Here is a 27,222-nt window from a genome sequence, read left to right as displayed (position 1 = left end):
GGCCGGGTGGCAAACATCAGCACGCACCCGACCCCCGGGCATTTTGAATTGGGGCAAGACACCACCACACACACTGCACTAACGGTCACAGAGCACGCTCAAGCAGAATTTCTGTAACATAGACTCCATAGCTCCCAAGTGTTCAGTTGTCTTATGTGTGACATTTCTATGTTTTCATGGTGCTGATCGATGTAAGACATTTTAGTGCTCTATGTGAGACACCTTACCCCGAGCAGTTACGTCTGCAAAATGAGGTAATTTTCAGCTGTTACACTACCTCATCATGTGTAATGGTATGGTCTAGAAATGGCCTTAACACACCTGTGGGCGTTAAGCACTTTTAAACAGTAATTTAGGGTTGAGAGTGTATTTTTAAAAAAATATATACACTACAGTGCTCTGGCTGCCAGCTGTGACCTATGTGAAACTGTGTGCACTTCAAGGCTGCCCGAAAGGCCCAGTGCCTGTCCACGAGCCAGCTGACCATGTGTTGGCTCTTAATAAGGCAGTTGAGAATAGAAGAGATCCGTGTAACGTTGGGGCCTCTCACATCCTTCCTGTTCGCACTGCCGAGTCCCACGTAGGACAAAGAGAGGCCCTGGAGTCCACACTGCTCTGCATTCTGATTGATTGCGGCAAGGGAGGATCCAGTGAGCCCAGTGTGGACAAAGTCTGGCTTAGGCTAAGGGAGCACTCTTAACTCAACACTGTGAATTATCTGATTGGCTGTTTTCAGAAGCGGTCGCTCCCCACACGCTCCCTGGTCACTTGGTATCGTAGCGCTATTGTGCTCATTGCTGCCATTAACCAATTTGCGCATTGCCCTCATTGCCTGTATTATCATTTGTGGCTGACTGGTATCGTAGCGCTATATTGCATTGCCCTCATTGCTTGTATTATTGTTTGTGGCTGACTGATATCGTAGCGCTATATTGCATTGCTCGCACTGCGTTTGTAATCATTTGTGCCTGATTGTGCCGGTGCCTCTGCCCATATCTTAGCGACATCCCAGACTGTGCCCCAATCTCGTCCTGTTTCACTTTTGTTTTTGCTGCCATTTTGTTGTTGTGCCTCCTAGCCCGTCTCTCCACCACGCTCCCGCCTCCCAGCTGCTCCTCCCTCCCACAGATAGCTAAGGATCGTCCCGTTTGTCTCAGCGCTGTGACCGTCCTGACTCGTTCAGAAGCGGTCGCTCCCCACACGCTCCCTGGTCACTTGGTATTGTAGCGCTATTGTGCTCATTGCTGCCATTAACCAATTTGCGCATTGCCCTCATTGCCTGTATTATCATTTGTGGCTGACTGGTATCGTAGCGCTATATTGCATTGCCCTCATTGCTTGTATTATTGTTTGTGGCTGACTGATATCGTAGCGCTATATTGCATTGCTCGCACTGCGTTTGTAATCATTTGTGCCTGATTGTGCCGGTGCCTCTGCCCATATCTTAGCGACATCCCAGACTGTGCCCCAATCTCGTCCTGTTTCACTTTTGTTTTTGCTGCCATTTTGTTGTTGTGCCTCCTAGCCCGTCTCTCCACCACGCTCCCGCCTCCCAGCTGCTCCTCCCTCCCACAGATAGCTAAGGATCGTCCCGTTTGTCTCAGCGCTGTGACCGTCCTGACTCGTTCAGAAGCGGTCGCTCCCCACACGCTCCCTGGTCACTTGGTATCGTAGCGCTATTGTGCTCATTGCTGCCATTAACCAATTTGCGCATTGCCCTCATTGCCTGTATTATCATTTGTGGCTGACTGGTATCGTAGCGCTATATTGCATTGCCCTCATTGCTTGTATTATTGTTTGTGGCTGACTGATATCGTAGCGCTATATTGCATTGCTCGCACTGCTTTTGTAATCATTTGTGCCTGATTGTGCCGGTGCCTCTGCCCATATCTTAGCGACATCCCAGACTGTGCCCCAATCTCGTCCTGTTTCACTTTTGTTTTTGCTGCCATTTTGTTGTTGTGCCTCCTAGCCCGTCTCTCCACCACGCTCCCGCCTCCCAGCTGCTCCTCCCTCCCACAGATAGCTAAGGATCGCCCTGTTTGTCTCAGCGCTGTGACCGTCCTGACTCGTTCAGAAGCGGTCGCTCCCCACACGCTCCCTGGTCACTTGGTATCGTAGCGCTATTGTGCTCATTGCTGCCATTAACCAATTTGCGCATTGCCCTCATTGCCTGTATCATCATTTGTGGCTGACAGGTATCGTAGCGCTATATTGCATTGCCCTCATTGCTTGTTTTATTGTTTGTGGCTGACTGATATCGTAGCTCTATATTGCATTGCCCTCATTGCTTGTTTTATTGTTTGTGGCTGACCGATATCGTAGCGCTATATTGCATTGCTCGTACTGCTTTTGTAATCATTTGTGCCTGATTGTGCTGGTGCCTCTGCCCTGCCTCTGCGCTCTCGAGCTGAGTGGTCGCTCCCCTGCTTCCCTGGCGACCTGTGGTATCGTTGTTCCGCATTTACTTGAATAACTGCCTCCTATTGTTGCCTGCAGTCTGCCCTGCTTGCCGCTTTACTTTAGTAGCATTTTTAAATCGCTATTGTAATTGTATCTGTTATTGTGCGTTTCTCCCCAAGCGCTCCGCTCCGCTGACCCCTCCGCTGCCATTTTGTTTGTTGTGGTCGCCCTCTGGAGCCCGCCCCGCCTCCCAGCTGAGCCGCCCTCGCCCCTCGCCCTCCACCATCCATATATGACAGCTGTTCCCGCGCGCAGCGCTCGCGCCCCAGTCGCGCCAAAGGTAAGCCCGTCTACGCCCGTCCGCGCCTGGACCGCGCCCAGCGCCAGACCCCCTGGCCCTCGCATTGCCCAGCCCTCCCGCATTACCTACGATGCCACCACCCTCCTAGCCCTTAACCCCGGCCGCTCCCCCAACTGCGTCCAAGCCGCTCCTGGACACACCCACGGACCTTTCTCATGCTACTCCTGCAAATTCATCGGCACCGTCAACAACTCCGCTACGATCACCCCACAGACTCCCGACCCCAACAACCTACAATGCATCTTGCTCAACACCCGTTCGGTCCACAGGCACGCCATTGACCTATGGAATCTACTAGACACCATCTCTCCGGACGTCGCCTTCCTAACAGAAACATGGATGAACGCCTCTTCCGCCCCAGACATCACCATTGCCATCCCAGAAGACTATAAGATCATACGCAAGGACCGTACCGGCCACACAGGAGGAGGAATCGCTATCGTCCACAAAAAATCCATCCACATCTCAACCAGCTCTGACGTCAATCTCGCCAACTCTGAACACCTTCACTTCCAGATTCACACCGACCCCAAAACCACACTCAGAGGCACCCTCCTTTACAGACCTCCAGGACCCCGCGCACAATTTAGTGAAGACATCACGGATTTCATCACTCCACACGCCCTCCCATCCAAAGATTACATCCTTCTGGAAACCTCAATTTTCACCTTGAAAAGAACAACGACCATAACTCCACCACCCTGTTGGACAACCTCGCCAACCTCGGACTTAAACAACTGGTCACTTCCCCCACCCACATCGCAGGTCACACACTCGATCCTGTCTTCACCTCCAGCAACCATGTCTCCTTCAGCCACACTACGGCTCTCCTCTGGACTGACCAAAGCTGCGTCCACTTTACCTACAACAAGCCCAAACCCAACAACCACCCCCAACCAACTCTGCAAAGAAACTGGAACAAAATCACCATCGACCAGATCTCCTCATCGCTTCTTCAAAAACCCCCCGCCCACTCCTCAAACCCCGACCAAGCCGCCACCAACCTCACCCTATGGTTATCCAACAGCGCCGACATCCTAGCACCACTGAAAAAACGACAAATCAAACTTGGCAGCAAGAAAGCCTCCTGGTTCAACGATGATCTTAAGAAATCCAAGAAACTCTGCCGCTCCCTGGAGAAGGCCTGGAAAAAAGACCCAACCACTAGCACCAAGGAAGCCTTCAAAAACGCCACTCGCACACACCACCAACTGATCCGAAAAGCCAAGCAAACCGCCTTCAAGGACCGACTAGATAGCAACGCCCACAACAGCAAGGAACTTTTCAACATCGTCAAGGAATTCACCAATCCCTCGGCCAACTCCAACGACATCACCCCCTCTCAAGCCCTCTGCGACTCCCTAGCCTCATTCTTCCACAACAAAATTGCAGACATCCACAACACCTTCGACAACCAACCCGGAGACCATTCCACCCAACCATCTGCTGGACCTTCACCACCCTCGAACACCCTTAATGACTGGAACCCAATCTCCACTGAGGACACTATCCGCCTGATGAACTCCATCCACTCAGGATCCCCCACAGACCCATGCCCTCATCACATCTTCAACAAAGCAGACTCCATCATAGCACCGCACCTCAGAGACGTCATCAACTGCTCCCTCAACTCCGCCACCTTCCCGGAAAACTGGAAACACGCAGAACTCAGCGCCCTTCTGAAAAAACCCACAGCGGACCCCACCGAACTCAAAAACTACCGTCCCATCTCGCTCCTTCCATTCCCGGCCAAAGTCATCGAGAAAGCCGTCAACAACCAGCTCGCCACCTTCCTCGAAGCCAACAACTCCCTCGACTCCTCACAGTCCGGCTTCCGAGCCAAACACAGCACTGAAACCGCCCTCATCGCAGCAACAGATGACATTCGAGCCCTACTGGACAATGGAGACACAGTCGCCCTCATCCTCCTCGACCTCTCCGCAGCCTTCGACACAGTCTGCCATAACACCCTTCTACAGCGCCTCAGAAACATCGGAATCCAAGGAAAAGCTCTAGAATGGATCACCTCGTTCCTCACCGGAAGAACCCAGAGAGTCCGCCTTCCACCATTCAAGTCAGAGGCCACTGAAGTCATCTGCGGCGTTCCACAAGGATCTTCACTCAGCCCCACCCTTTTCAACGTATACATGAGCCCCCTCGCAACCATCGCACGCCAACACAACCTCAACATCATCTCCTACGCGGACGACACTCAACTGATCCTATCACTCACCAATGACCCTCACACCGCCAAAACTAACCTACACGAAGGAATGAAAGAAGTTGCCGAATGGATGAAACATAGCCGTCTGAAACTGAACTCTGATAAAACAGAAGTCCTTATCTTGGGTACCTCCCCCTCCGCATGGGACGATTCTTGGTGGCCAGAAGCCCTTGGAAAAGCACCCATCCCGACAGACCACGCACGGAACCTGGGCGTCATCCTGGATTCCTCACTTTCGATGTACAAACAAGTCAACGCCGTCTCTTCATCCTGCTTCAACATTCTTCGCATGCTCAAAAAAACATTTCGTTGGATCCCCACCGAAACTAGGAAAACGGTCACCCACGCCCTGGTCACGAGCCGACTGGACTACGGAAACACCCTGTACGCCGGCACTACCGCTAAACTCCAGAAAAAACTCCAACGAATCCAAAACGCCTCAGCCAGGCTCATATTAGACATCCCGCGTAAAGATCATATCTCTGGTCACCTGAAAAACCTCCACTGGCTACCCGTCAATAAGAGGATCACCTTCCGTCTCCTAACCCACGCACACAAAGCACTCTACGAAATCGGACCAGAATGCCTCAACACACGACTGTCCTTCTACTCCCCCTCCCGCCAGCTACGATCATCCAACCAAGCCCTTGCCACTGTACCCCGCATCAACAAAACCACCATGGGAGGCAGATCCTTCTCCTACCTGGCAGCTAAAACCTGGAACTCCCTTCCCACTCACCTTCGCCTTACTCAGAATCACCTAGCATTCAGAAAGCAACTTAAAACGTGGATATTTGACAAGTAATTCCCCTCCCCTCCTCAAGCGCCTTGAGACCCTCTGGGTATGTAGAGCGCTATACAAATTCTTTGACTTGACTTGACTTGACATATCTTAGCGACATCCCAGACTGTGCCCCAATCTCGTCCTGTTTCACTTTTGTTTTTGCTGCCATTTTGTTGTTGTGCCTCCTAGCCCGTCTCTCCACCCCGCTCCCGCCTCCCAGCTGCTCCTCCCTCGCTCCGCCCCCTCCACTCTCCACTTATGACAGATGCATTTGCACGAAGCGTCCACGCGCAGCGGACGCACCCAAGGCGCGCCAAAGGTAAGCCCGTCTACGCCCGTCCGCGCCCGGCCCGCACCCAGCGCAAGACCCCCTGGTCCCCGCACAATCCACTCCACCCGCATAACGTACGACGTCGCAACCCTCTCTGCACTCAACACAGGACGTCTCCCAGACTGCTACCAAGCCGCCCCAGGACACACCCATGGACCCTTCCCCTGCCACTCCTGCAAGTTAGACTGCATCAGGACCCACACCAAATCCACAAACGCCAAACAGAACTCCGACACTAACCACCTGAAGTGCATCCTGCTCAACACCCGCTCGGTCCACAAACACGCCACTGAACTATGGAACTTACTAGACACCACAATGCTGGACGTCGCCTTTCTTACAGAAATCTGGATGAACGCCTCATCAGCGCCCGACATCGCCATAGCCATCCCGGACGGCTACAAGATCATCCGAAAGGACCGCATCAACCAAACAGGAGGAGGCATCGCCATCGTCCATAAAAACACCATCCGCATCACGACCAGTTCCGACGACAACCTCGCAACCGCCGAACACCTTCACTTCCAGACTCACACCGACCCTAAGACAACACTCAGAGGCACCCTCATCTACAGACCCCCAGGACCCTGCACACAATTCAGCGAAGACATCGCAGACTTCATCAGCCCACACGCCCTCCCCTCCGAGGACTACATTCTACTAGGAGACCTCAACTTCCACCTGGAAAAGAACAACGACAGCAACACCACCACCCTTCTGGACAACCTCGCCAGTCTCGGACTCAAACAACTGGTAAACAGCCCCACCCACTACGCCGGACACACGCTCGACCCAATCTTCTCCTCCAGCAAGTACATCTCCTTCAATCACGCCACAGGACTCCATTGGACGGACCACAGCTGCGTTCACTTCAACTACAAAAAAAACACGACCCACCACCACCCACAACCAATCCCCCGCAGAAACTGGAACAAAATTACCACCGACCAGCTCTTCACATCGCTTTACCAAAACCCTCCCGCCAAATCATTGGACCCAAATCAAGCAGCCATCAACCTCACACAATGAATCACTCACAGCGCAGACGAATTAGCACCCTTGAGAAACCATCTAACCAAGCTAGGTAGCAAAAAAGCCCCCTGGTTCAATGACGACCTTAAGAAATCCAAAAACATCTGCCGCACCCTCGAGAAAGCCTGGCGAAAAAACCCAACCACTGACAACATGACCACCTTCAAGAACGCCACCCGCAAACACCACCAGCTGATCCGATCCACCAAGAAATCAGCATTTAAGGATTGACTCGACAACAACGCCCACAACAGCAAGGAACTATTCAACATCGTCAAAGAATTTACCAACCCCACCGCCGACACCAACGACATCACTCCCTCTCAAGACCTCTGCGACTCTCTAGCCTCGTTCTTCCACAACAAAATCGCTGACATACATAACAACTTTGGCGACCAGCCCACCCCCCTCACCTCCGAACCAAAGCCCCCCTCCGACATCCTTTGCGCCTGGAACCCAATCAGCACTGAAGACACCATCCACTTAATGAACTCCATCCACTCCGGATCGCCAACCGACCCATGGCCCCACCACATCTTCAACAAAGCAGACTCCATCATCGCACCCCATCTCCGAGATGTCATCAACTGCTCCCTCAACACTGCTACCTTCCCGGAAAGCTGGAAACATGCCGAACTCAGCGCTCTCCTGAAGAAACCCACAGCAGACCCCACCGAACTTAAGAACTACCGCCCCATTTCGCTCCTACCATTCCCTGCCAAAGTCATTGAGAAAACCGTCAACAGTCAGCTCGCCGCCTTCCTCGAATCTAACCTGCTCCTTCGACCCATCACAGTCCGGCTTCCGAGCCAAACACAGCACCGAGACCGTCCTCATCGCAGCCACAGACGACATTTGAACACTACTTGACAACGGAGAAACAGCTGCCCTCATCCTACTGGACCTCTCCGCAGCCTTCGACACAGTCTGCCATAGCACCCTGATGCAACGCCTCAGCAACGTCGGGATACAAGGAAAAGCACTGGACTGGATCATCTCGTTCCTCGCAGGAAGAACCCAGAAAGTCCGCCTCTCCCCTTTCAGATCGGAGGCCACTGAAGTCATCTGCGGCGTACCACAAGGATCCCACCCTCTTCAACGTATACATGAGTCCCCTCGCATCCATCGCGCGACAACACAACCTCAACATCATCTCCTACGCAGACGACACCCAGCTGATCCTCTCCCTCACCAAAGACCCAAACACCGCCAAAACCAACCTACACGAAGGGATGCAAGAAGTAGCCGAGTGGATGAAGAACAGCCGTTTAAAACTGAATTCAGACAAAACGGAAGTCCTCATCTTAGGATCATCCCCCTCCGCTTGGGACGACTCATGGTGGCCACCGGCCCTGGGCATCGCACCCAAACCAACGGACCACACACGTAACCTGGGCTTCATCCTGGACTCCTCCCTCTCGATGACCAGACAAGTCAACGTCATCTCATCATCATGCTTTAACATCCTACGTATGCTCAAAAAAATCTTCCGCTTGATCCCCACCGAAACAAGAAAGACGGTCACCCAAGCACTTGTCACAAGCCGACTGGACTACGGAAACACCCTTTACGCCGGAACAGCAGCCAAATTACAGAAAAAACTGCAACGCATTCAGAACGCCTCAGCCAGACTTATCCTAGACATCCCCCGCCAAGCTCACATATCCGGACACCTGAGAGACCTCCACTGGCTCCCCGTCAACAAGAGAATAACGTTCCGTCTACTCACCCACGCACACAAAGCCCTCTACGACCTAGGACCCAAATACCTCAACACGCGCCTGACCTTCTACACCCCCACCCGCCAACTACGATCGTCCAATCAAGCCCTCGCCGCTATTCCACGCATCCAAAGATCCACCATGGGAGGAAGATCCTTCTCCTACTTAGCGGCCAAGACCTGGAACTCTCTCCCCACCCACCTCCGCCTTACACAGAACAACCTCTCCTTCAGAAAACAACTAAAAACTTGGATATTTGATAAGTAACGTTACCCCCCCCCCCTCAAGTGCCTTGAGACCCTATACAAATTCTAACTTGACTTGACTTCAAGTTGGGAAGGTGTTGTTCTTGGTCTGCATGCTATGTGCACATGGACTTTAAATGTCTACTGTTTATTTTATAATGCAAATGACAATCTGTGGCATCCTGAAATATTTAGTATCAAGGTTACACAGTCATTTAACATTACGATCAGGTTACAAGGGCATTAAGTTAGCGTCCTTCAATTTCTGGCGCTTTGCAGTTGTTGTAAGATCACTCATAGTCGTTGAAATGTAATTACACTGTAATTATTAAAATGTCACACATAGCAATCTGAAACCTTGGCAGCTATGAATCTCCAAAAGCTCTAGTTACAGAATGAATTTTGAAAGTATGAATATTGGTGCCTCAAAAGTTTAGTGTACAGCTACAAGGACCTCTATCCTGTGGTGTGAATTCCTTGCAGTTCGGTGCTAATAAAAATTCTTAACATACATTCTTTATTAAACAAAAGTGAGTGTTCTGAGTTAAGTACCAAAGGGGAGGTATGTGAAATTCATTGTGTACATAACCGCCACTGTAAGTGTCTCAACATCAAATCAGCAAGATCTGCTTCCAAAAATTAGCACTTATGTTCTCAACTGCTGGCATTACCCTGTCATACAATGTTTGGCATATAAGGAAGTTTGCAGTTCTATGAAGAAAACTAACATCTTTAGCGTGAAGTAATACCATTTTAAAATGCAGTACAAAAACAAATAACATCCATGTTTCAAATGGATAAGATATCAAATTTTAATAGGGGTCCTTTCTAGTATTCAAATTTAAGTCTGGCTCCTCTGTTACCATGTGCACTACACAAACTGAGGGGCTATTCCCACATTGAGGTAGCTGAAAAATGGGAGAAATAATGCCCAACTCCGTTTTTTTGTTTTTTAAAGGTGTTAGGTGTTAGGCTTAAATCGTCTCAAGCACTGTAGTTATGGTGAGAAATGTTATGTTATTCTCCAATTTTTATGCTCACTTCAACACCACAAACAAGGACCAGCCACATGCAAATCAGCCTGAGTCAAACACTCTAGCTGCTGGGCGAGGCACTACCCTGGGGATGAGTTTATTTCAAGCATTCCTTCCACCATTATATGTGCTGCCTAAACTCTGCTTTTTAGGTACGTATGACAAGCGGAACATTGAAGACCTTTGCATAAAGGGAAGAAGTCAACTGTTTTACTTCTGTCTTAAAACTAAATCCACAAATGACACAAACTGGAACATTTACAATTTGATTAATTAGTTTCCTCTTACCAGCAAAATATAACCACCAGTTGGCTGAAACGAAACGTATCTAAACCTAAAGTGGTCTTCTTCAGAAACCAACCTCATTTCTAAATGAAACCACAAGGCCTCAACAAACTCAGCCTATTGCCAAAACCAAAAGATCATGCCCATGGTCCTAGCTTCCAGGCTGATCACAACCTCTCCTGAATGTACAACTACTGCATGTGTAAAACCTTATTCCTTTCAACAGAAAGTTTTCTGCAGATTTCTACCCTTCGTACATAGCCTTACTTTACATGGTGGACATAATCAGTGCTGTCTTCTCCTCCACTGTGGTTCATCAGAAGAACCTCTACTTCGGCACACGTTCTCACATTCAATGCCAGAAAACTGCACCTCATCCCCTCAGCAGTGTTGCAAAAGGTTTTCCTTACATGACTACCCTCATCGAATGTATCCAATTAATGGCATGTAAATCATCTAGAACTCCGCTGCTATCCCTTTAACTAAATGCATTCACTGCCTACTTGACTTTGCACAAAGACCTGCTGCGTTCAAACCAAAATGCGTAGGAAACGCATCAAAATCCAACAAGACACGTTAACAGTGCTAAATCAGCTCAAATTAATTAAAAATTAAATATAATTCTCGTTCTAAAGCGTCTGCATGATGGTAGGGAATGTTCATTAGAAGTAGGCATACTGTCATGTTCTTAGGTTTCCGGACTCTTTTATACCATGTGAGCGACTGCAAATGGGCGGGGTGCACAGAGGTTCGGGTTATGCAGTCCCCACAAGGGATACTGGCCTCAAACTTGCTGATAGGGCAGATCGACATCAGAGACCTTCAGAAACCCACCTCCTGTGCTTCTGAAATCTTCGGAGTCCGCAGGAGCTCGGGAGCAGCAGACCAGTCAGTTGCGTTGAGGTGCCTGCTAATGCAGGGGAGGGACTCCTTTACTCCAAGGGAGATTCTTCAGTTGTCCTTAGTGCACCACAAGTCCTGCAGGGAGCCTGTATAGAGCAAGGGCCCAGACAAAGCTTTGGAAGGGAAGGGAGATGAAGTCGGGCCCAGTCAACGTCCAGAGTGTCTAGACAGCCGAAGGTCAGTGTTTTCTTCTTGTGAATCTTGTCCACGTAAAATCTAAAGTCTTACAGCCAGGTAAGCCCCTTTGTACCCATAGGAGGGGGTTGAACAGATTTGGGGGACCCTCCTAGGGGAGGGTCAGGACAGAGGGGTGGTAACACCCATGTCCTTTATCCAGTTTCACGCCAATGGCTCCCAGAACTGGTTTGAGCTGGACTATGCACAGAGACACCAAATGTGCCCCAAGTGCAGACTTTCAGGCACTCTCACAGTGCACCCAACCAGCCCCAATAAACTAAACCCTGTCTGAGAGGTGATCACACCTCCCTGTGAAAGGATGCCTAGTGTGCTGCCTTCAGAAACAGAAACAGAAATGTGTCTCTGGTCGGCAGCATCCATTTTGTGCTGACCGGGTCGAGAAGACTGGCACCGAATAGACCAGTGACCCCACGAAGCTCACTTCAGAAGGGTGGAATCATACCTCCCACACCGGTTACCGGCGTGCACGCATGATTCCAAGGTGTTTGATACCAAACATGATACGTTTCTATGCAGCCGTTTTCAAGATAGCATTTACCGCGAGGTTATAATGCACCTCTACCTATATGTCCGGCTGAGTCACATACTACCCGGGAGAATGGTCTCCGAAGGCTGCAGAGAGGCTCTGCTCATGCAGGGGCACACTCTCACTAAAAAAACAGCATCCTGCCTTCAGGATTGATAAGGCCTACTATAGGGGTGACTTATAAGTTTTAAGTGTAGTGACCTATATATATATAGTGAACCTATATCTTAAGTAAGTAGTGTAAGCACCATCTCACACAGGTTGCAGTAGCAGACCTGTAGTTCCATTTTGCATGGCATCTCATGGGTGGCATAATACATGCTTCAGCCCATGGGAGGCCTCTGGGGTACCTATGCCCTGGGTACATGTTTACCATATACTAGGGACTGAAAAGGATACCCCAGTATCCAGTCTGGTGTGTAGCAAAGTACAGGCATAACATTTAGGGAGAAAGCAGATAGACTGGGGTCCTGATTAGCAGGATCCCAGTCAGACTAGTCAAAAATCAGCAAAAGACCATACAAAAAGTGGGAGTAACTATGCAGTCAGATCCTACCTTCCTACATAATAAAAGGAGATAAGGCTAACCTTGCCAAGTTGAGTCTCTATTTCCTAAGTGGTCATATAAGGAAGGCCCTGCAATAGCATGGATACCCCCCGTCTTATGGTCTACTAAGGAGTCCCTCACCTTAAGGGGTTTGGAATCTCTCCAAAAGTTGGGTTGTCTACCTGTAGGCTGCTTTTGCAAAGAAATAGGCTGGTGGGGTGCCTGAGTAGGGAAGTGAGGCCCTAAATGGTTGGTCTCAGCTTCCTCAGAGCACTGGTCACCATGGGGGCCTTTCTTTCCATGACTGAGTTATATCTGGCCTTAGGGGTCAACCTCTGGCTGCCTACAGCTGGTGGTTGAGTCCCTCTGGTTGGAACAATGGTGGGCCAGGGAAGGTTTGGGACAACCTTGTCCCAGGTTTTCCTTTGCCAAACAGATGCATCTGGGGGATGTCACTACCTAAGGGTAAGAGGGATCCCTCAGAAGGTTGAGGAATATTCACCTGGCTAGTGCTACTCGTTTGGGTGTCCCTGATCTGACGAGGAGGGGGTTCCTCTGGACAGTGGGCCCCTAGGCTTCTCTCTACTGCCCATTAGTGAGTGGGCATTGCTCAAAACTGCAGACCCCCAGTCACTTAATCATCAGTGAGTTTGCTTGCTCAAGCCAATCCTCTGCAAGAGAGCAGCATCTGGATTGGCTGAGTGATGCAATTACCAGGCATGGTGCAGACAGTTTTTGCACATCGGCACCGCGGGGTGGGACGGTTTGCCCACAGAGGAGATTAGAAAATCACTGCAATGGCTTTGTGAAACTGTGCAGTGATTTTCCATTACTGCCGTTGCTGGGCTGATCACGTCAAGTCACAATAATGATTGACGAATGGTGAATTTTGATTTTTATGTGAATAATGTGACTGGACTGCCAGCGAGTGCCTGTGATCGGAACTGGATAAATGATGACGCAAGGGGCAGTTAAAGTTTAGTGGGGGGGGCTGGGATTCATGGAGTGGTTTGGGTTTGCACATTTATTTTTGAGTTGAGATTAGGGTGTTCGTGGATTTATACTGTTCCACAGTAGCAGCTTGGAGGGGCGACTAGCTGCTGCTAGGAACTTCTAGTTTTGTTTGCGAATGGTAGTGGTTGGTTTGAAAGGATGTTTCGGACTCGTTTCTGGATGAGATTTTGGCGTGAATTGAGGCCTGCGGCTGCTTATGGCCTTGTCGCGGTATTGCGTGTTTTTACGACTGAAATTGGGGGGGTGTTCCCTCTGGTTGGTTGGGACTGGGAGTGGGTTCTAGGGTTGGAAGCTAGGCTACGAGTGTGTGATTTTGATGGAAATGTAGTTTGGGCTCTGGGTAGCTTGTGGTTCTGCTTTCAGAACACACTTGTCAGACAGTTGGACTAACATGGGGCCGAAAATGCTGCGGTCTTGGTCCATGGCGGTCTTGATGGAACTTTAGCACAGTGAAGTCACGTTAACTTCGAAATCGAAACTACTTGTGAAGGGGGTTGGGGAAGCAGCGGTTATGAAATATAGACTGGCAGCCTGCTCCCCACCCCCTTTAGTGGCAGCAGAATGTTCTGTTGAACGCTTTATCAAACAGTGGCCTGGACAAGTTGATGTGTTAGCATGAGACTCCTCGGGCCTGATGAGAATTCCTCGAGCAAACACGGTGAGGTGACGCTCCAGTCAGGATTATTTTACCGACTGACGAATTACCAGGAGGAGGAGGAGTGATTTCAACAGCAGCCACTGCAGGGCACAAAAAGTGAGCTCCAGCAGGCGTTGCGTGAAATATACATTTTATATGGATACGGATGCGGCAGTCGCCTTCCCTCACTGCATTTGTTTTACTGTGGGAGGCCCAGCTGTGATATAGTTTTGCATATTAGAAAAACATAAAGCAAACACATTGCGCAAATGGAAGGTCTATTATTTTGTCAAAGCTAGGTTGGCTCCTTGGAATCTGTATCTCGTGCTGCGTAAAATCGTAGGATACAGAAAAGGAAGCAGACAGTTGTGACAGGTGACAGTTCTGAAAGACGCCTTCAGAGTAGAGTCTACTCCTTCAGAGTAGAGTCTACTCTGACAGAGTCTTTCAGCACTATCACCTTTTACAAAAAAAATCTGCTTCCTTTTCTGCATCCTACAATATCACGCAGCACGGACATTGGTAGAATATGGATACAAGACAGGATTAGAGAGAGCGCCAGCTTTAGCACTGATAGTACCTGGGGCATATTGTTTGTTGGCACCCTCGCCTCCCAAAATACCCTTCTCCACAGATTCCCCCGCCACTACCACACTCCAACAGCTCCTCTTATCTCGCCATAGCCCTTCTCTCGTGCACCTCTGCTATTTTATAATGCTGCGTAGTGTGTACACAGTAGTTGTAGTGTAGGCACTATATATTTTAAAGTGAAGTAAAGGTGAAGATGGTACGTTTGCAGTTTGAAACCCCACTACATGAGTACATCACCATACAAGATGCTCGCTGTACGTAGAGTCACATTTGCATATTCTGTCACAATCATTACACTACACAGATTCTAAAAGACCCCAACAATGGTTTCAATGCTAAGATGTTCAAGTTGTTACATCAGTTTTGTAAACTTATATTTTTATGGTCAGGATGTGTGACTCCTGCTGCGGTGTTTTGAATTCTGAACTAAATGAGACCACAATATGCAAATCTTCTCTTAATCCACCCCCCCCCCCCCCACGCCCCCCAAATAGCATGGGATTTGCTAGGTAGGTAAAAATATCATATTACCACCAGGCAGGCATGATGAACATGTGTCCTAGACTCTAGTGAAGAAACTATTACTTCAGTTATACTGTGTGAACTGAACTTGATTTTACCAGACCAGCCTCAAAAACATAAACTCAATGCACAAAGCTGTGATGGGGCATCAGTGATAGATGGAAGCCTTGGTGGAGAACAGAAAAGAATTAAAGATGTGTACTCTAAAGCTTATTGTGTGCACTGTTAGACCCACCAACCAGTGTGGAAGCTTACCCTGTGCTCAACAAAGAGGATCTGAGAACTTATTTGACTGCTCTGTACAGAATGCATGTATACTGGCAGGTCACTGCTGATATTTCTTTACTGGCTTTAATTCAGAAACTGAATAGGGAACAGTCACTTACAGAGACAGTGACTTTACTAAAAATAGTCATTACCACTCCTATGACAACAGAAGTCGAAACAATGTTTTCCCACTTTAAACAAAATTAAGACATTCCTGAGGAACACCATGATAGAGGAAAGACTGATTGCTTTAGCAATGCTCTCTATAGAGAGAGACCTTGTCAAAAGAATCCCAGACTTTAATGTTCAAATTATTGAGAAGTTTGCAGCTATTAAAGACAGACGTGGTGATTTGTCTACAAAACGTGAATGCGTTAATCCTAACATTTCTTCCTGTATGCTGCTAGTTTATGACCGGTTTAGTTGTTTGTGAGATAAAAAAAAATCTGTGAGGTACTCAGCATTGTTTCCTCAAAGTCTGCTATGAAGCTCTGTGGTTATACTGAATAAGCAGCTACTAATGTTATTATAGGACATCTCTTTATTAATGTAATAACTGTACTTTCACAATTGATTTATTAACCTTCTTGCTTTCTCAAATGTGCTTGAAAATGCACCATTTTCCCATTCTTTTTCAAAATGTTCTTGTGGGGGAGACCTCCACTGAACCCCTCTTAGGTTGTTTGGGCTCACTTACTATGCTTTCTCGCCACGGTGCACTCCGCCACAAGTTTTAAGCCCTGCCACTTTGAAATGTCACCAGCCGCCACTGCTGGTACCTCAACTTTTCTCAGTTTGTGTTGTTTTTCTTTTTCTAAACATGTGCAAATGACACACTAGAGTTTTGTTATCATAACTAGTTTTTATGTGGTGTAAAGAATGGTTAGCTATCATGTTATAACAGTTCCAAGAGGACCTAGAGCTAAACCACAGCCAGACATCAGGCTAGAGCTTTCAGCGAGTCCTCCGCCTTAAATTTGAACCCCCAGCACTTTGCATTCTGAAACGTATATACTACACCACAATGTTTAATAGAATACAAATACCCCGGCCAGAGAAATTTGAAGGAATGGGCAAATTAGGATCTGGCCCAGGGATTTAGCCTTTCGGGGGGGGGGGGGCTGATAAAGCCAGCTCTGTTCTACAGAGAATCTTGCCCTGATGACCTTCAATAGTTTTTAAACAGATTGTTTTAAATACCTTTTCCCTTTAATCTATTTTAATGTGGTTATGTGTGATAATCTATTACAGATATTTTGCAGAGAGATGTTGTATTCATGTTTCATACAACATCCATAAAAAGTTCTTTTAGATCAAAACAAGACTTCACATAAGAGAAATAAATTGGAGGGTGTCACAGTGATTATATCCAGTAAGTAATATTAAAGAGCTGGTGCTGTGTTACAATCTAGAAGAAACACATCACGGTCTGTAAACACATTTAGAATTTGGACAAGTGTGCCTGTGCACGGTCAGTAACCTGGCCGAGGCCGGCATGAAAGAGTTTAAATTGGATCATAAATTCAAAGCTGTTCCGAACAGGGACTCCCAAAATATGTTTGGCCCAGGGCCCCCAAAATACTTGAAATGTCCCTGACCCCGGCGAAGACAAAAAAAGCAAAGCTACTAAAGGTGACCTTAACTGCAGGGTCGGATTGGTAATGCAGGCACTAAGGAAACGGCTGAAGAGCCGATTGCTGAGTTCGAGCTGTGGGCTGCTTGTTGGGCAACCTGGGGCTGTCTCTGCTGTTAGGTTGCCGCCAGCTGCCCAGTGGGTGCCTGAGTGACCCTTCTAGAGGCAGATGGGCAGAGGTATCACTCTCCTTCTCGCGCTGGGCTGGCCTATTAATGCGCGCTGATTGAGCGGGGACAGGGGGCCTGAGCAGAAGTGGTCTTACTTGCATTCATGGAAGGTTCAGCAGTGTGAACTATTCTGTGCACTTTATCTTATCTAAGTGAAGTTAATAAAACATGCCCCCCACCCCCTATTGCTTCATTAAACTTAACTTAAGCAGTGTTTTGCGGAAAGGCAATACGCAAATGTGGGGCACTTTTTTTGAGTGGTCCGGGCTGATTTTTTATCCTAATTCAACCCTGCTTAACTGCCAGGGTTTTAAGTGGACCGGGTCTCACCAGGTCTGAGCACCGGCAGGTTTTTAAAGGGGCCCTCAAAACAGGTCTCTATCGGGTTTCGTTTTGCGCCTTGGTCCGTTTTTTTTCCGGACTGCAGTGACCACAGGCACATTGATGTGCTGTGCTCTCACAGCTCATTTCTCACTAGTGGAGACGTTACGGCATGACGTAATGCAAGGTGAGCGTTGTAGGGGAAGGGAAATCATTTAAAGAGACACATTTTCTCTCTGGATTTCCCTTCTCTTTTTGAAACTCAGGAGCAGCAACATTGTTGTGGTATCACCAGGGATTTAATTGAAAGCTTTTTCAATATTATATACTAGCCATAGTTGCTGCTTATTTATCTTATGCAACTAACAACCATTGCCAAAGCCAATAGTCCTGAGTTATTGTCGGTATGATGTTACTTGTTGTATCATGTATCTGGATGCAATGAGACAAACAGCAAAATACAAGTCGGGCGGCACAGTATGCTAAGTACAGATTTTTACTTTACGTGTTTTAAGCCACGCCCTTAATTACATTGGCCACACCCCTTTAAGAGCCCCCGCCCCTCCTTCCATTTTTTCATTCCACTTAAAACCCTGTTAACTACCTTTATTTTCGGCACACTAACCAGTAGGGTGCCCAACCGTCCGTAAATTTCACGGACTGCCCGTAATTTGGGTCTCTTGTCCGTGAAAACTTCTTTCACAGACGCCTTTTGTCCGTAATTTCAGCTGCCCCCTGCAAGCAGTCTGAGAGTCCTGTAACTCTGAAAAACCAAAGGGGGTGATGGACGGAGCGTTGACAATACAAACACTCACCCCCAGTCTTCCTGTAACTCTCACTGCAGGGGGCAGCTCACACTTCTGCTGTGATCAGTGGCCTGCAGCAGCTCCTCCCCGACCTGGCACAGACTGCTATCAGGCCCATTATCATTCTGTATGTTGCCCTAATTATCACATACAGAATGATAATGGGCCTCTCTGCCCAGTGACAGCATTCCGGATCCAGTGTTTTTTTTCCAGTGGGGGTGAGGGAGAATCAAAATGTCCTGATAAAATAAATAAATAAAAACCTTTCAGCATCTCTGAGGTTTTAACTATTACATACCTGCTAGAAACAAAGTGCGTGCTTTAATAGGGGCTTCTGAAGAGGTTTGCCATGAGTCCTTGAAAATGGTAGACGTCTATAGTGTGACGGACATCTCTGTATGGAGTGGGCTACAGTATATTACGCAATGTGTCTTTGGCATGATAAGAATGTCGAGTGTTGGTAAAGCAATAACCGGGAAGGGGCCAAGGTCTCTCCAAAAAAAGAACAGACTGTGTGTCAAAGGATCCGTGCAAAGGCACTGTCACAGGGGACTCTGCAAAGTGGGAGAGGTAAGGCGGGTGCCCTTGGAGGTCTTGTCACAAATTACTTGTGCTTTTAGGGCTACAATGTTAGATGCAAGAAGTAGGTGAGTGAGCGCTGGACCGGTTTCAAGGCCCTCTCTGGCAAATACGTTGAACCAAAGAGAAATTAACTGCTTTATTCAGTTCATTATAAAATGTCCCTTAAAATGTCACACAGAATGTATTGAAATGTCACACATTAGCAAGCTGCAGAAATGGAAATGTTACACATAACGAAACTGAAAACTTGGCAGATATGTGAGTAAAACACTTCAAAACAAGCTAAAATATGGGTGATAACTTTTTGTTTAGTGTTTTTTTCATTGATTGGCGAGTTTCTGCCTGTAAGTCTCTTTGGGGAGACATGTGAATGGTTGCAAGAATGCATTAATGCGTGAGGATAGATAGATGAACAAATTTATTGGTGGGTGGATGAATTAATGCAAGAGGAGATGAGGTATGTGGGTGAGCGCTCAGATGAATGGCATGGTGGCTGAGTCAATGGATGAGTGAGTGCATGTGTGAATGAGTGCTACTTCGATAGATTAGTAAATGAATAGTAGAATACATGGATCAAGGAATAACTGTGTGCATGCAGTGATTACTAAGAGCATGAACAGATCGATGGATGAATAGATTAAGAGATTGTATTGATGGACAAATGAGTGTGCAAGCAGATGAGGGAATGGATGAGTTAAGTAGTGCTTGAGCTGAGCTCTGCACTTCAGTCACAGTCTGCACAAAGTTGAGTTCAGCGTCAGTGAGGCTGGTTCAGGCTCCACGCGGGGGCCTCTCACACATCCTACTGCCCTTCCATTTCTGGTGCTGGGTGTCATTTCTGATACTTATATGTTTTCCTTGTCTTCATTGCTTGATTTTGCTCCTCGTGAGAAAGTGTCAATCATAGTCATTGAATGTCACTCATAATTACACTGAAATTATGAAAATGTCACACGTAAGCAATATGAAACCTTAGCAGCTATGGGAATTTAAGATCTAAGAAGTCTTCAGCTGTGATCTCTTTCTTCACTTTTTTTTAATATGCAAACGCAGGTGTGGAATTTTGACCCTTTGTCCTGAATTTTTTCACTCACTGTCCTGAATTTGCACCCATGCCAGTTGGTCACCCTACTAACCAGGGATGTCAAAAATGAGACAATATTGCGAAAAATTCACTACAAATCCTGAGCATCCTCGAGGATTATAGGATTCCACTTTGTGCTCTTTCCACACTCGCATCAACCGCTCGAGTCCAATCTATCGTTGAGCGGCACCCATGCTCCTCACCTCTCCTCTGCTGCAGGTCCCAATCCCAGCGGCTCCTGAACTGGAAAGTTGCTGCGATGTCCCCGGAGCTCAGTGGGGTGATAAGCAACTCTTCCTGCAGTTCGTCTGCAAAGTCCGTATGAGGTGGGGCGGATGTCGCGGGCCCGGCTCCTCGAACCCCCGACCCGCATACAAACAGCACAACAAAAAGCAGTACTAAAACCGCCATGTTTTTCGGCTGTCAAACAGCTTTTCCGCTTCCGGATTGCGCTCACCAATGAGCTGAGGGAGCGTCTGCGTAAGAGTAATGGGCGTGGCCTGTTAAGCTGTGAAGGAGACTCGAACCAACGTTCCAGGGGTTGTTATAGTGTTCAGTTTCGCCCTCTGCAGATGCCTAGCCAAATGTAACGTTAATGACGTTTAGGGTTTCGTTCTGTTGTCGACTATAGCCATCTTTTTATGAGCGAGTCCTCGGGGTGTGTAGGTTGCTCGTTAAATACTGTACTACAGTGACAATAAGGGTCGAAACCCATTCCAGGAATGTGACATGTGCCACTCCGGCATGTGGCATAAGTCACGGAACAGCATCAGTGGATCAGTGGTGTAATGAAACTTGAGAGGGGGCCGCCTCAAAGTACATGGAGCCCCCACCCCACCACAGGCCTTGAAAAATATTAAACATTTTACCAGACCTGCAGGTTTGTCTTGAATAGTCTGCTCGTCTTAACTGCAATGCACTCGAACTATGAACTAGTCTCACAATTGTTTTTTAGAACATTAGCAGCAGTGCTTTAAATGGGGAAAAATAAGTGCAGGTACTCATTAAAATAGAGGTGTGGCAAGTGGGCGGAGCAAGGGGCGGGGCTAAGGGCAAACTATCATCATACATAGAAACTTCTGTACCTGTTGCAGCACATATTAAAACACATGAGAAGTATGTTTGTGTAAAAAAAATATTAACTCATAACACAAAATATAAGTGGTGATGGCATTGTCACCCGAATGGTTGCTGCGCACCTGATTGACAGTGCAGGGTCTGTCTGGAGACCCTGTCCTGTTAATCACAGCATGACACAAGCCCCCCTGCAGTTTGGGGACATTCAATTGGGCGCTGCTGGAATCTTCACCAGCAACTATGGAAAAGGATACTACAGCCGAGACATTTATTAGACCCAATATTTTCTACTATCCTCAGCTTACGCTGCGCTCCGGCCCTCACTGTCATTTGGTCTGATCATTTCCTAGTTGACTTCAGGGTTATGACAGAATTGACTAATCAAACTGTGCCCAACTTAGGGAATAAACTTAATTCTAGAAACTGGGGTAAATTTGTCATGGATCTTTTTAACCAACTTTTAATGGAAACTATGCCTCCTATTAATCAGACCTCCATGACTGACTTAGATACTATTATGAATTGGATCTCCTATTCTGTTGACATCTGCTTCCCTCCTTCCTTGCAGAAAGAAAAAAAATCATTGTCCTCCGGCTCCCTGGTTTTCACCCACTTTACAAAAAGTGAAGATTAAGTGTAAAGCGTTAGAGCGACGCTGGAGGAAGGACTATGCACCAGAATCTAAAGCGAACTATAAACAGCCCATCAGAGAATATCATTCTCTCTGTAATACCGCTTGGGCCGATTATGTAAGTGCTACTATTTCTAATGCCCAAAACTGCCCTAAAGTTCTGTTTAAACTGGCTAAGGAACTTTCCAGTCAAGCTCCACAACCAATTCTTTCTGAATTGCAATATGAGGAGCTTGCGATGTTTTTTCTTGACATAGTGGAACAGATCTATTCAAGATTAAATACTTCTAAGATCTCTAACTTGCAGCAATGCATGGCTACCCCTGCCTTACTGAATTCTAGAATTCAGTTAGAGGCCCAGGAGGAGACTAGTATAAACAAACTCGAACAATGGACCCTGCTTGATACTACCACTTTCAGTAGCATTTTAAAAAGCATTAAATCAGGATCCCCTCAGGACTCGCTTCCTATTACCGTACTGCAAAAAATTGAGCTACCTGCTTTGCAGTTGATCAGGGAGCTACTTAATGCCTCCTTACGTGAAGCCCTGATTCCACCTGAGTGGAAGCATGCAATGGTCCTCCCGCTGTTAAAGAAACCTAACGCTGACCCAGCCCAATCATCCAACTTTTGCCCCATTTCCCTGATCCCAGTTTTTTCCAAGATATTGGAGAAACACGTGAATTTGCAATTAACTCACTATGTGGAAACTCACAAGTTCTTACACCCATCCCAATCAGGGTTTAGGGAAGGGTATTCTACAGAAACCACATTTCTAGGAGTCAGTGAAATGATGCGTAGTCGCTTGGATGTTGGCGATACTGCGGCTCTCATACTGTTAGATCTGAGCGCCGCTTTTGACACAGTATCTCATACTGTGCTTTTACAAACTCTCCAATCCATCGGCGTGACTGGATCTGCCCTGAAATGGCTGTCCAATTTTTTGTTGGGCCATACGTTTCAGGTTTCTTTCTCATAAGCAGCTTCCAAAATCCATGCCTCCCCTATAGGGTGCCACAGGGCTCAATTCTTAGCCCCCTATTGTTTAACATTTATGGTAAACCTTTGACTGACATCACTGAGGAGGTAGGACTGTCGATTTTTTCCTATGCTGATGACACCCAAATAGTCTTCTCCCTTTCTGCTAATGGAGCTTCTAAGCCCTCTTCTCTTCAAGATGGGCTTAGTAAAATCATGCAGTGGATGCAAGTTAATTCACTCAAGCTCAATGGGGAGAAGACAGAGGTGCTCATCCTGGGGAATAACAAAAAGCTTTGGGGTCCCCAACATTGGCCCCCTGAATTGGGTGCTTCCCCTCAGCCTACTAAACAAGCCCATAATTTGGGACTCATCATCGATGATCACTTCTCGATGATGCCTCAAGCAATAAAGGTGGCTGCAACATGCTTTTCCATATTTAGATGGCTCAAATTCTTTTTCGGATTTTGCCGGATTCCACAAAAAGAACTGTAGTCCAGGCTTTGGTCACCTCTCACCTCGACTACGGGGACATCCTTTTTCTTGGAGCCAATAAGGAGGTCATTCGTAAGTTGCAAGTCGTTCAGAATGCTGCTGCTCGCCTGCTCTGCCGGATCCCTAAAACTGCACCTGTTTCCAGTTCCTTGCGTGAACTCCACTGGTTGAAAGTGGAAAATTACATTAAATTCAAGACCTTAACTTAAATGCACAGGATTAAATCAGGCAAGGCCCGCCAATATCTGAGTTCCATCGTTCAACTGTATGTCCCCTCTCGCCCTCTCCGCTCAGCCAACCAGATAACATTTTGGTTCCGATACATAGATTGTCCAGGGTAGGCGGCCGATCTTTTTCCTGTTTGGGTCCAACCCTGTGGAACTCTCTTCCTCTGCCCTTGAGGAACGAGTCCAGTTTTGTACACTTTCATAAGATGCTGAAAACATGACTTTTTAATCAATAGGTCTTCCATCTCTCTTTTGATTGTTTTGATTTCTTTCAGGCGGCGCCGGGAAACCCTTGGGTAGCTGTGAGCCTTATAAAAGTAAATAATATAACATAACAATTACAAGCTGCTTGGTAGCAGAGCAACCTCTGCCCTGCACTGGATCAGAAACCTGACCTGAGCCTGCCATGCGGTGGGTCAGGGTACCAGTACTCTCCCTGGCTACAGAGAAGTGCCGGTACTGATGGCAAAAACAGGGATCTCTAAAGGATTGTGGGTTCCCTGGTCCAAACATATTTTGGGGCCCCTGTTTGGAACAGCTTTCCATTTACGATCCAATTTCAGATTTTTCATGCTCTATTTTGCCAAGTCACAGACACTGCACAGGCATACTGGCCCAAATTCTAAATGTGTTTCCTGCTAATATCCAGGGATAATTACATGTGTTTCAATACTGTTTAATCGTAGAATTTCACAAATATTATTGCAAATCATTTCTGTGACCTAGTGCCATGTCTGATAGGTAAGGCCCTGTTTTGATCCAAAAGAAACTTTTTTATCAATGTTACATGGTGTTGTAAAATAAACACAACATTTCTCTGCAAAATTTCAAAATGTTTACGAGTATTTAACATAAATTAGAGGAAAATTGTATTAACATTCTATGTCTAAAAATCATTCAAGGTTGTCAGAGCAGGGCTGTGTAGAGCACAGAGGCAGATCTATTTGGGGGCCCCCTGAAAGGCTGGGACCCTGGGCCAGAGCCCACTTTGCCCATGCCTTAAAACGTCTCTGAACGTGTAGGCTTGTCAAGGCAAGTTGCAAACCCACTTTAGTGTGATCCATGATGAAAATGTCATCCGCGTATTGAAGAATGTGTAGAAATCGGTTGCCTAGTCGGGGATGGGCCAGGTATGTTGCAGATAGCTAAATACACCAAACTCCTGTAACCTAAAATCAAATGGCCTCTACACAGTACAAGTCAAAGAGAATACACTTTTTCACCTCCAAATCACCAAGGGCAATCTCAGGATTCTGAGTTTATGCAACAGATATAAGTATGTGAACTCTCAAGCCTTGCAGCCAATCAAATTGTAGTTTTTGAAAATTCGTAGAGGAAATGTCACATTTTAGTTGACCCTAATATAAACTCACTCTTGCATTCTTCACTCAAAGTCAAAGTCAAAGATAGCTTTATTCGATTTTCAATAATAAAATCATAAAAGCACAGTAAAAATACATACATACGATAAATTCAATTAATACAAATCTGGGTACACATCATTTAAGTAGTGACTTAAAACATGGTAGATCTATATCTAATAACACTTTTTAAAAACATTGATACCGAGAATATAGTCATTTCATCTTGTAACAATTGAATTTTTAAAAGGGCAGGTCTGCACTGTCTCAGGCCCCAAGTCTTCAGGAGAGGTAACAAGTATCTCTTCCTGCCATATGAGTAAAATTTGCAGAATAGGATACAGTGAATGGTAGTTTGCAAAGAAATGTCATCGCACGGACACCGAATTAGGTTTTTAGACCAGTCATTTGTAACTGGAAAAGTGGTCAGCCTAAAAAAACTCCCTGTCCTCAATCATGCTAATAACATCCTGCTATAACTACTCAATTCAAAGGACAAGTAAGCCTGCATACCAGGGCCCGTTAACATTAATTGGTTCTGAATAACAGATACCTTCATCCCTTCCAATCGCCAACGTTTGTCTTCCAAAAACACAAGGCAAACATCCTTCAGTGCCTTTCTAGTGATGGAAGTTAATGAGGACGGGGTGTCATAAAATTCAGGGTAGCCTATATCTATTAAAAATGCCAACATAAGCAAGCCAACCTATGTTTTTTGCCCCCTGGTTTTTAAGGCAGTCCTGAATTATGACCCTATTAAATTCGGTGGCTGGGGATGTCCACACCTTGTGCCATAACAAAACAGGGCATACCTTGATTAAGTCTGTAATATAAACCAAGTCAAGCTCCTTATTGCACACGTGGGTGGTAGTTGATTTAGGGACAGCTAGCAAGTATCGCAGGAAAGCATCTTCACTTAATTGAATTTCCTGACAGTCTGTGACCCCCCCAAATACCAGCCCCATATATAGCAGTCAATACGCATTTAGCCTTATAAACATCGAGCAAGATGCAAACCGGCCTGCCCCCAACTTGTTAGCAAACTGTTTTACCGCGCCAAGTGCCCTTTTTGTTAAAAACAATCCCTAAGTATGAAAAAGTGCTAGTTAATCCTATCTTTGACTGTTCTAAAAAGTATTACCTGGTACATTATTTTTAGATGAGCAGCACATGGTAAAGGTTTTCCCAATGTTAATCTTTAGTCCCCTAGAACCCATATATTCTGCGAAATTAACTAGCGCTTTCTGGAGGCCTACTTGGGTTGTTGCCAATATGACCGCATCATCTGCGTACAATAAGATGGGCGCTGCAGCTCCTTCAATTTTGGGGAAATCCAAGTCCTTAGCAATTAAGTAAGCACCCACACTATTAATATACAAATTAAATATAAAGGGTGCAAGAATATAACCCTGGCGGACGCCTTTCATTATGGGGAATTTAGTTGTACACTCACACTTCCTCCCATATCGCACCTTTGCCCCTCTGTACAATTCTTTTATAAAATTCAGAATGTTAATATCAATACCAAGGCCTGATAGGGTGTCCCACATGACATCATGACTCAGACAGTCAAACGCCGAGCTCAAGGTCATAAATAAGTTACCCTTTTTAGCCTCCACGTACTTTCCTGTTATCAAGGCCAGGTTTAAACCTTGTTCAACAGTACCAAACCCGCTTTAAAACCGTACTAGAACTTAGAGAGAATCCCCATTTCATCAGCCCATATCTGTAATCTATTTAATATAATTCTACCAGCAATTTTCATCAAAGAATCTAGTAGAGATATAGGCCTGTAGAACTTAAGATCATGGCGGTCTCCCTTTTTGAAAATTGGAACTACTATTGCTTCCTGCCAAGTAGATGGAAATCCTTTATTGTTACAGCTATTTAGTACATTGGTAAGGAGGGGTGCCCATAATGTAGAATTAGTCTTGTAAATATCAATCGGGACCCCATCCGGTCCTGGGGCTTTGTTTGTAGAACTTTCCAAAATGGCTACTTCCACTTCAGATAAAGAAAAAACTATACCCAGGGGAAACAACCAAGGGGAATCAGACTATACGATTCCCGAGTGTTCTGGACTCTCTAAGTTCACTAGATTGTCTTTCTTATATAACTCGGTGAAATGAGTTACCCATATAGCTTCCTCTATGGCAATCTCTATCGAGTCTGATTTCCTTTCGGCGAAAAAAGGGGCATTTACGGCCTTCCAAAAGGCGGTATTATCTCTCA

At 46.6% G+C, this 27,222-nt stretch overlaps 1 protein-coding gene across 1 annotated transcript in view; it reads right to left on the bottom strand.

Annotated features, from left to right (window-relative positions):
* Positions 1–20,661, bottom strand: part of PIGT (phosphatidylinositol glycan anchor biosynthesis class T) — a 262,746-nt gene extending 242,085 nt beyond the window's left edge. Inside the window, exon 1 of the mRNA XM_086932377.1 lies at positions 20,425–20,661. Coding sequence (XP_086788503.1) covers positions 20,425–20,632 — 208 coding nt within the window. The 5' untranslated portion in view covers positions 20,633–20,661. The remainder of the gene's footprint in view (positions 1–20,424) is intronic.
* Positions 20,662–27,222: the final 6,561 nt, after the last annotated feature.

This window comes from Lissotriton vulgaris, chromosome 7, assembly GCF_964263255.1.
Source record: "Lissotriton vulgaris chromosome 7, aLisVul1.2, whole genome shotgun sequence".
In the NCBI taxonomy this organism is placed as follows: Eukaryota; Metazoa; Chordata; class Amphibia; order Caudata; family Salamandridae; genus Lissotriton; species Lissotriton vulgaris.
Note: the sequence above shows the minus strand (reverse complement) of the source record. Positions and strands in the feature narration are given on the sequence as shown.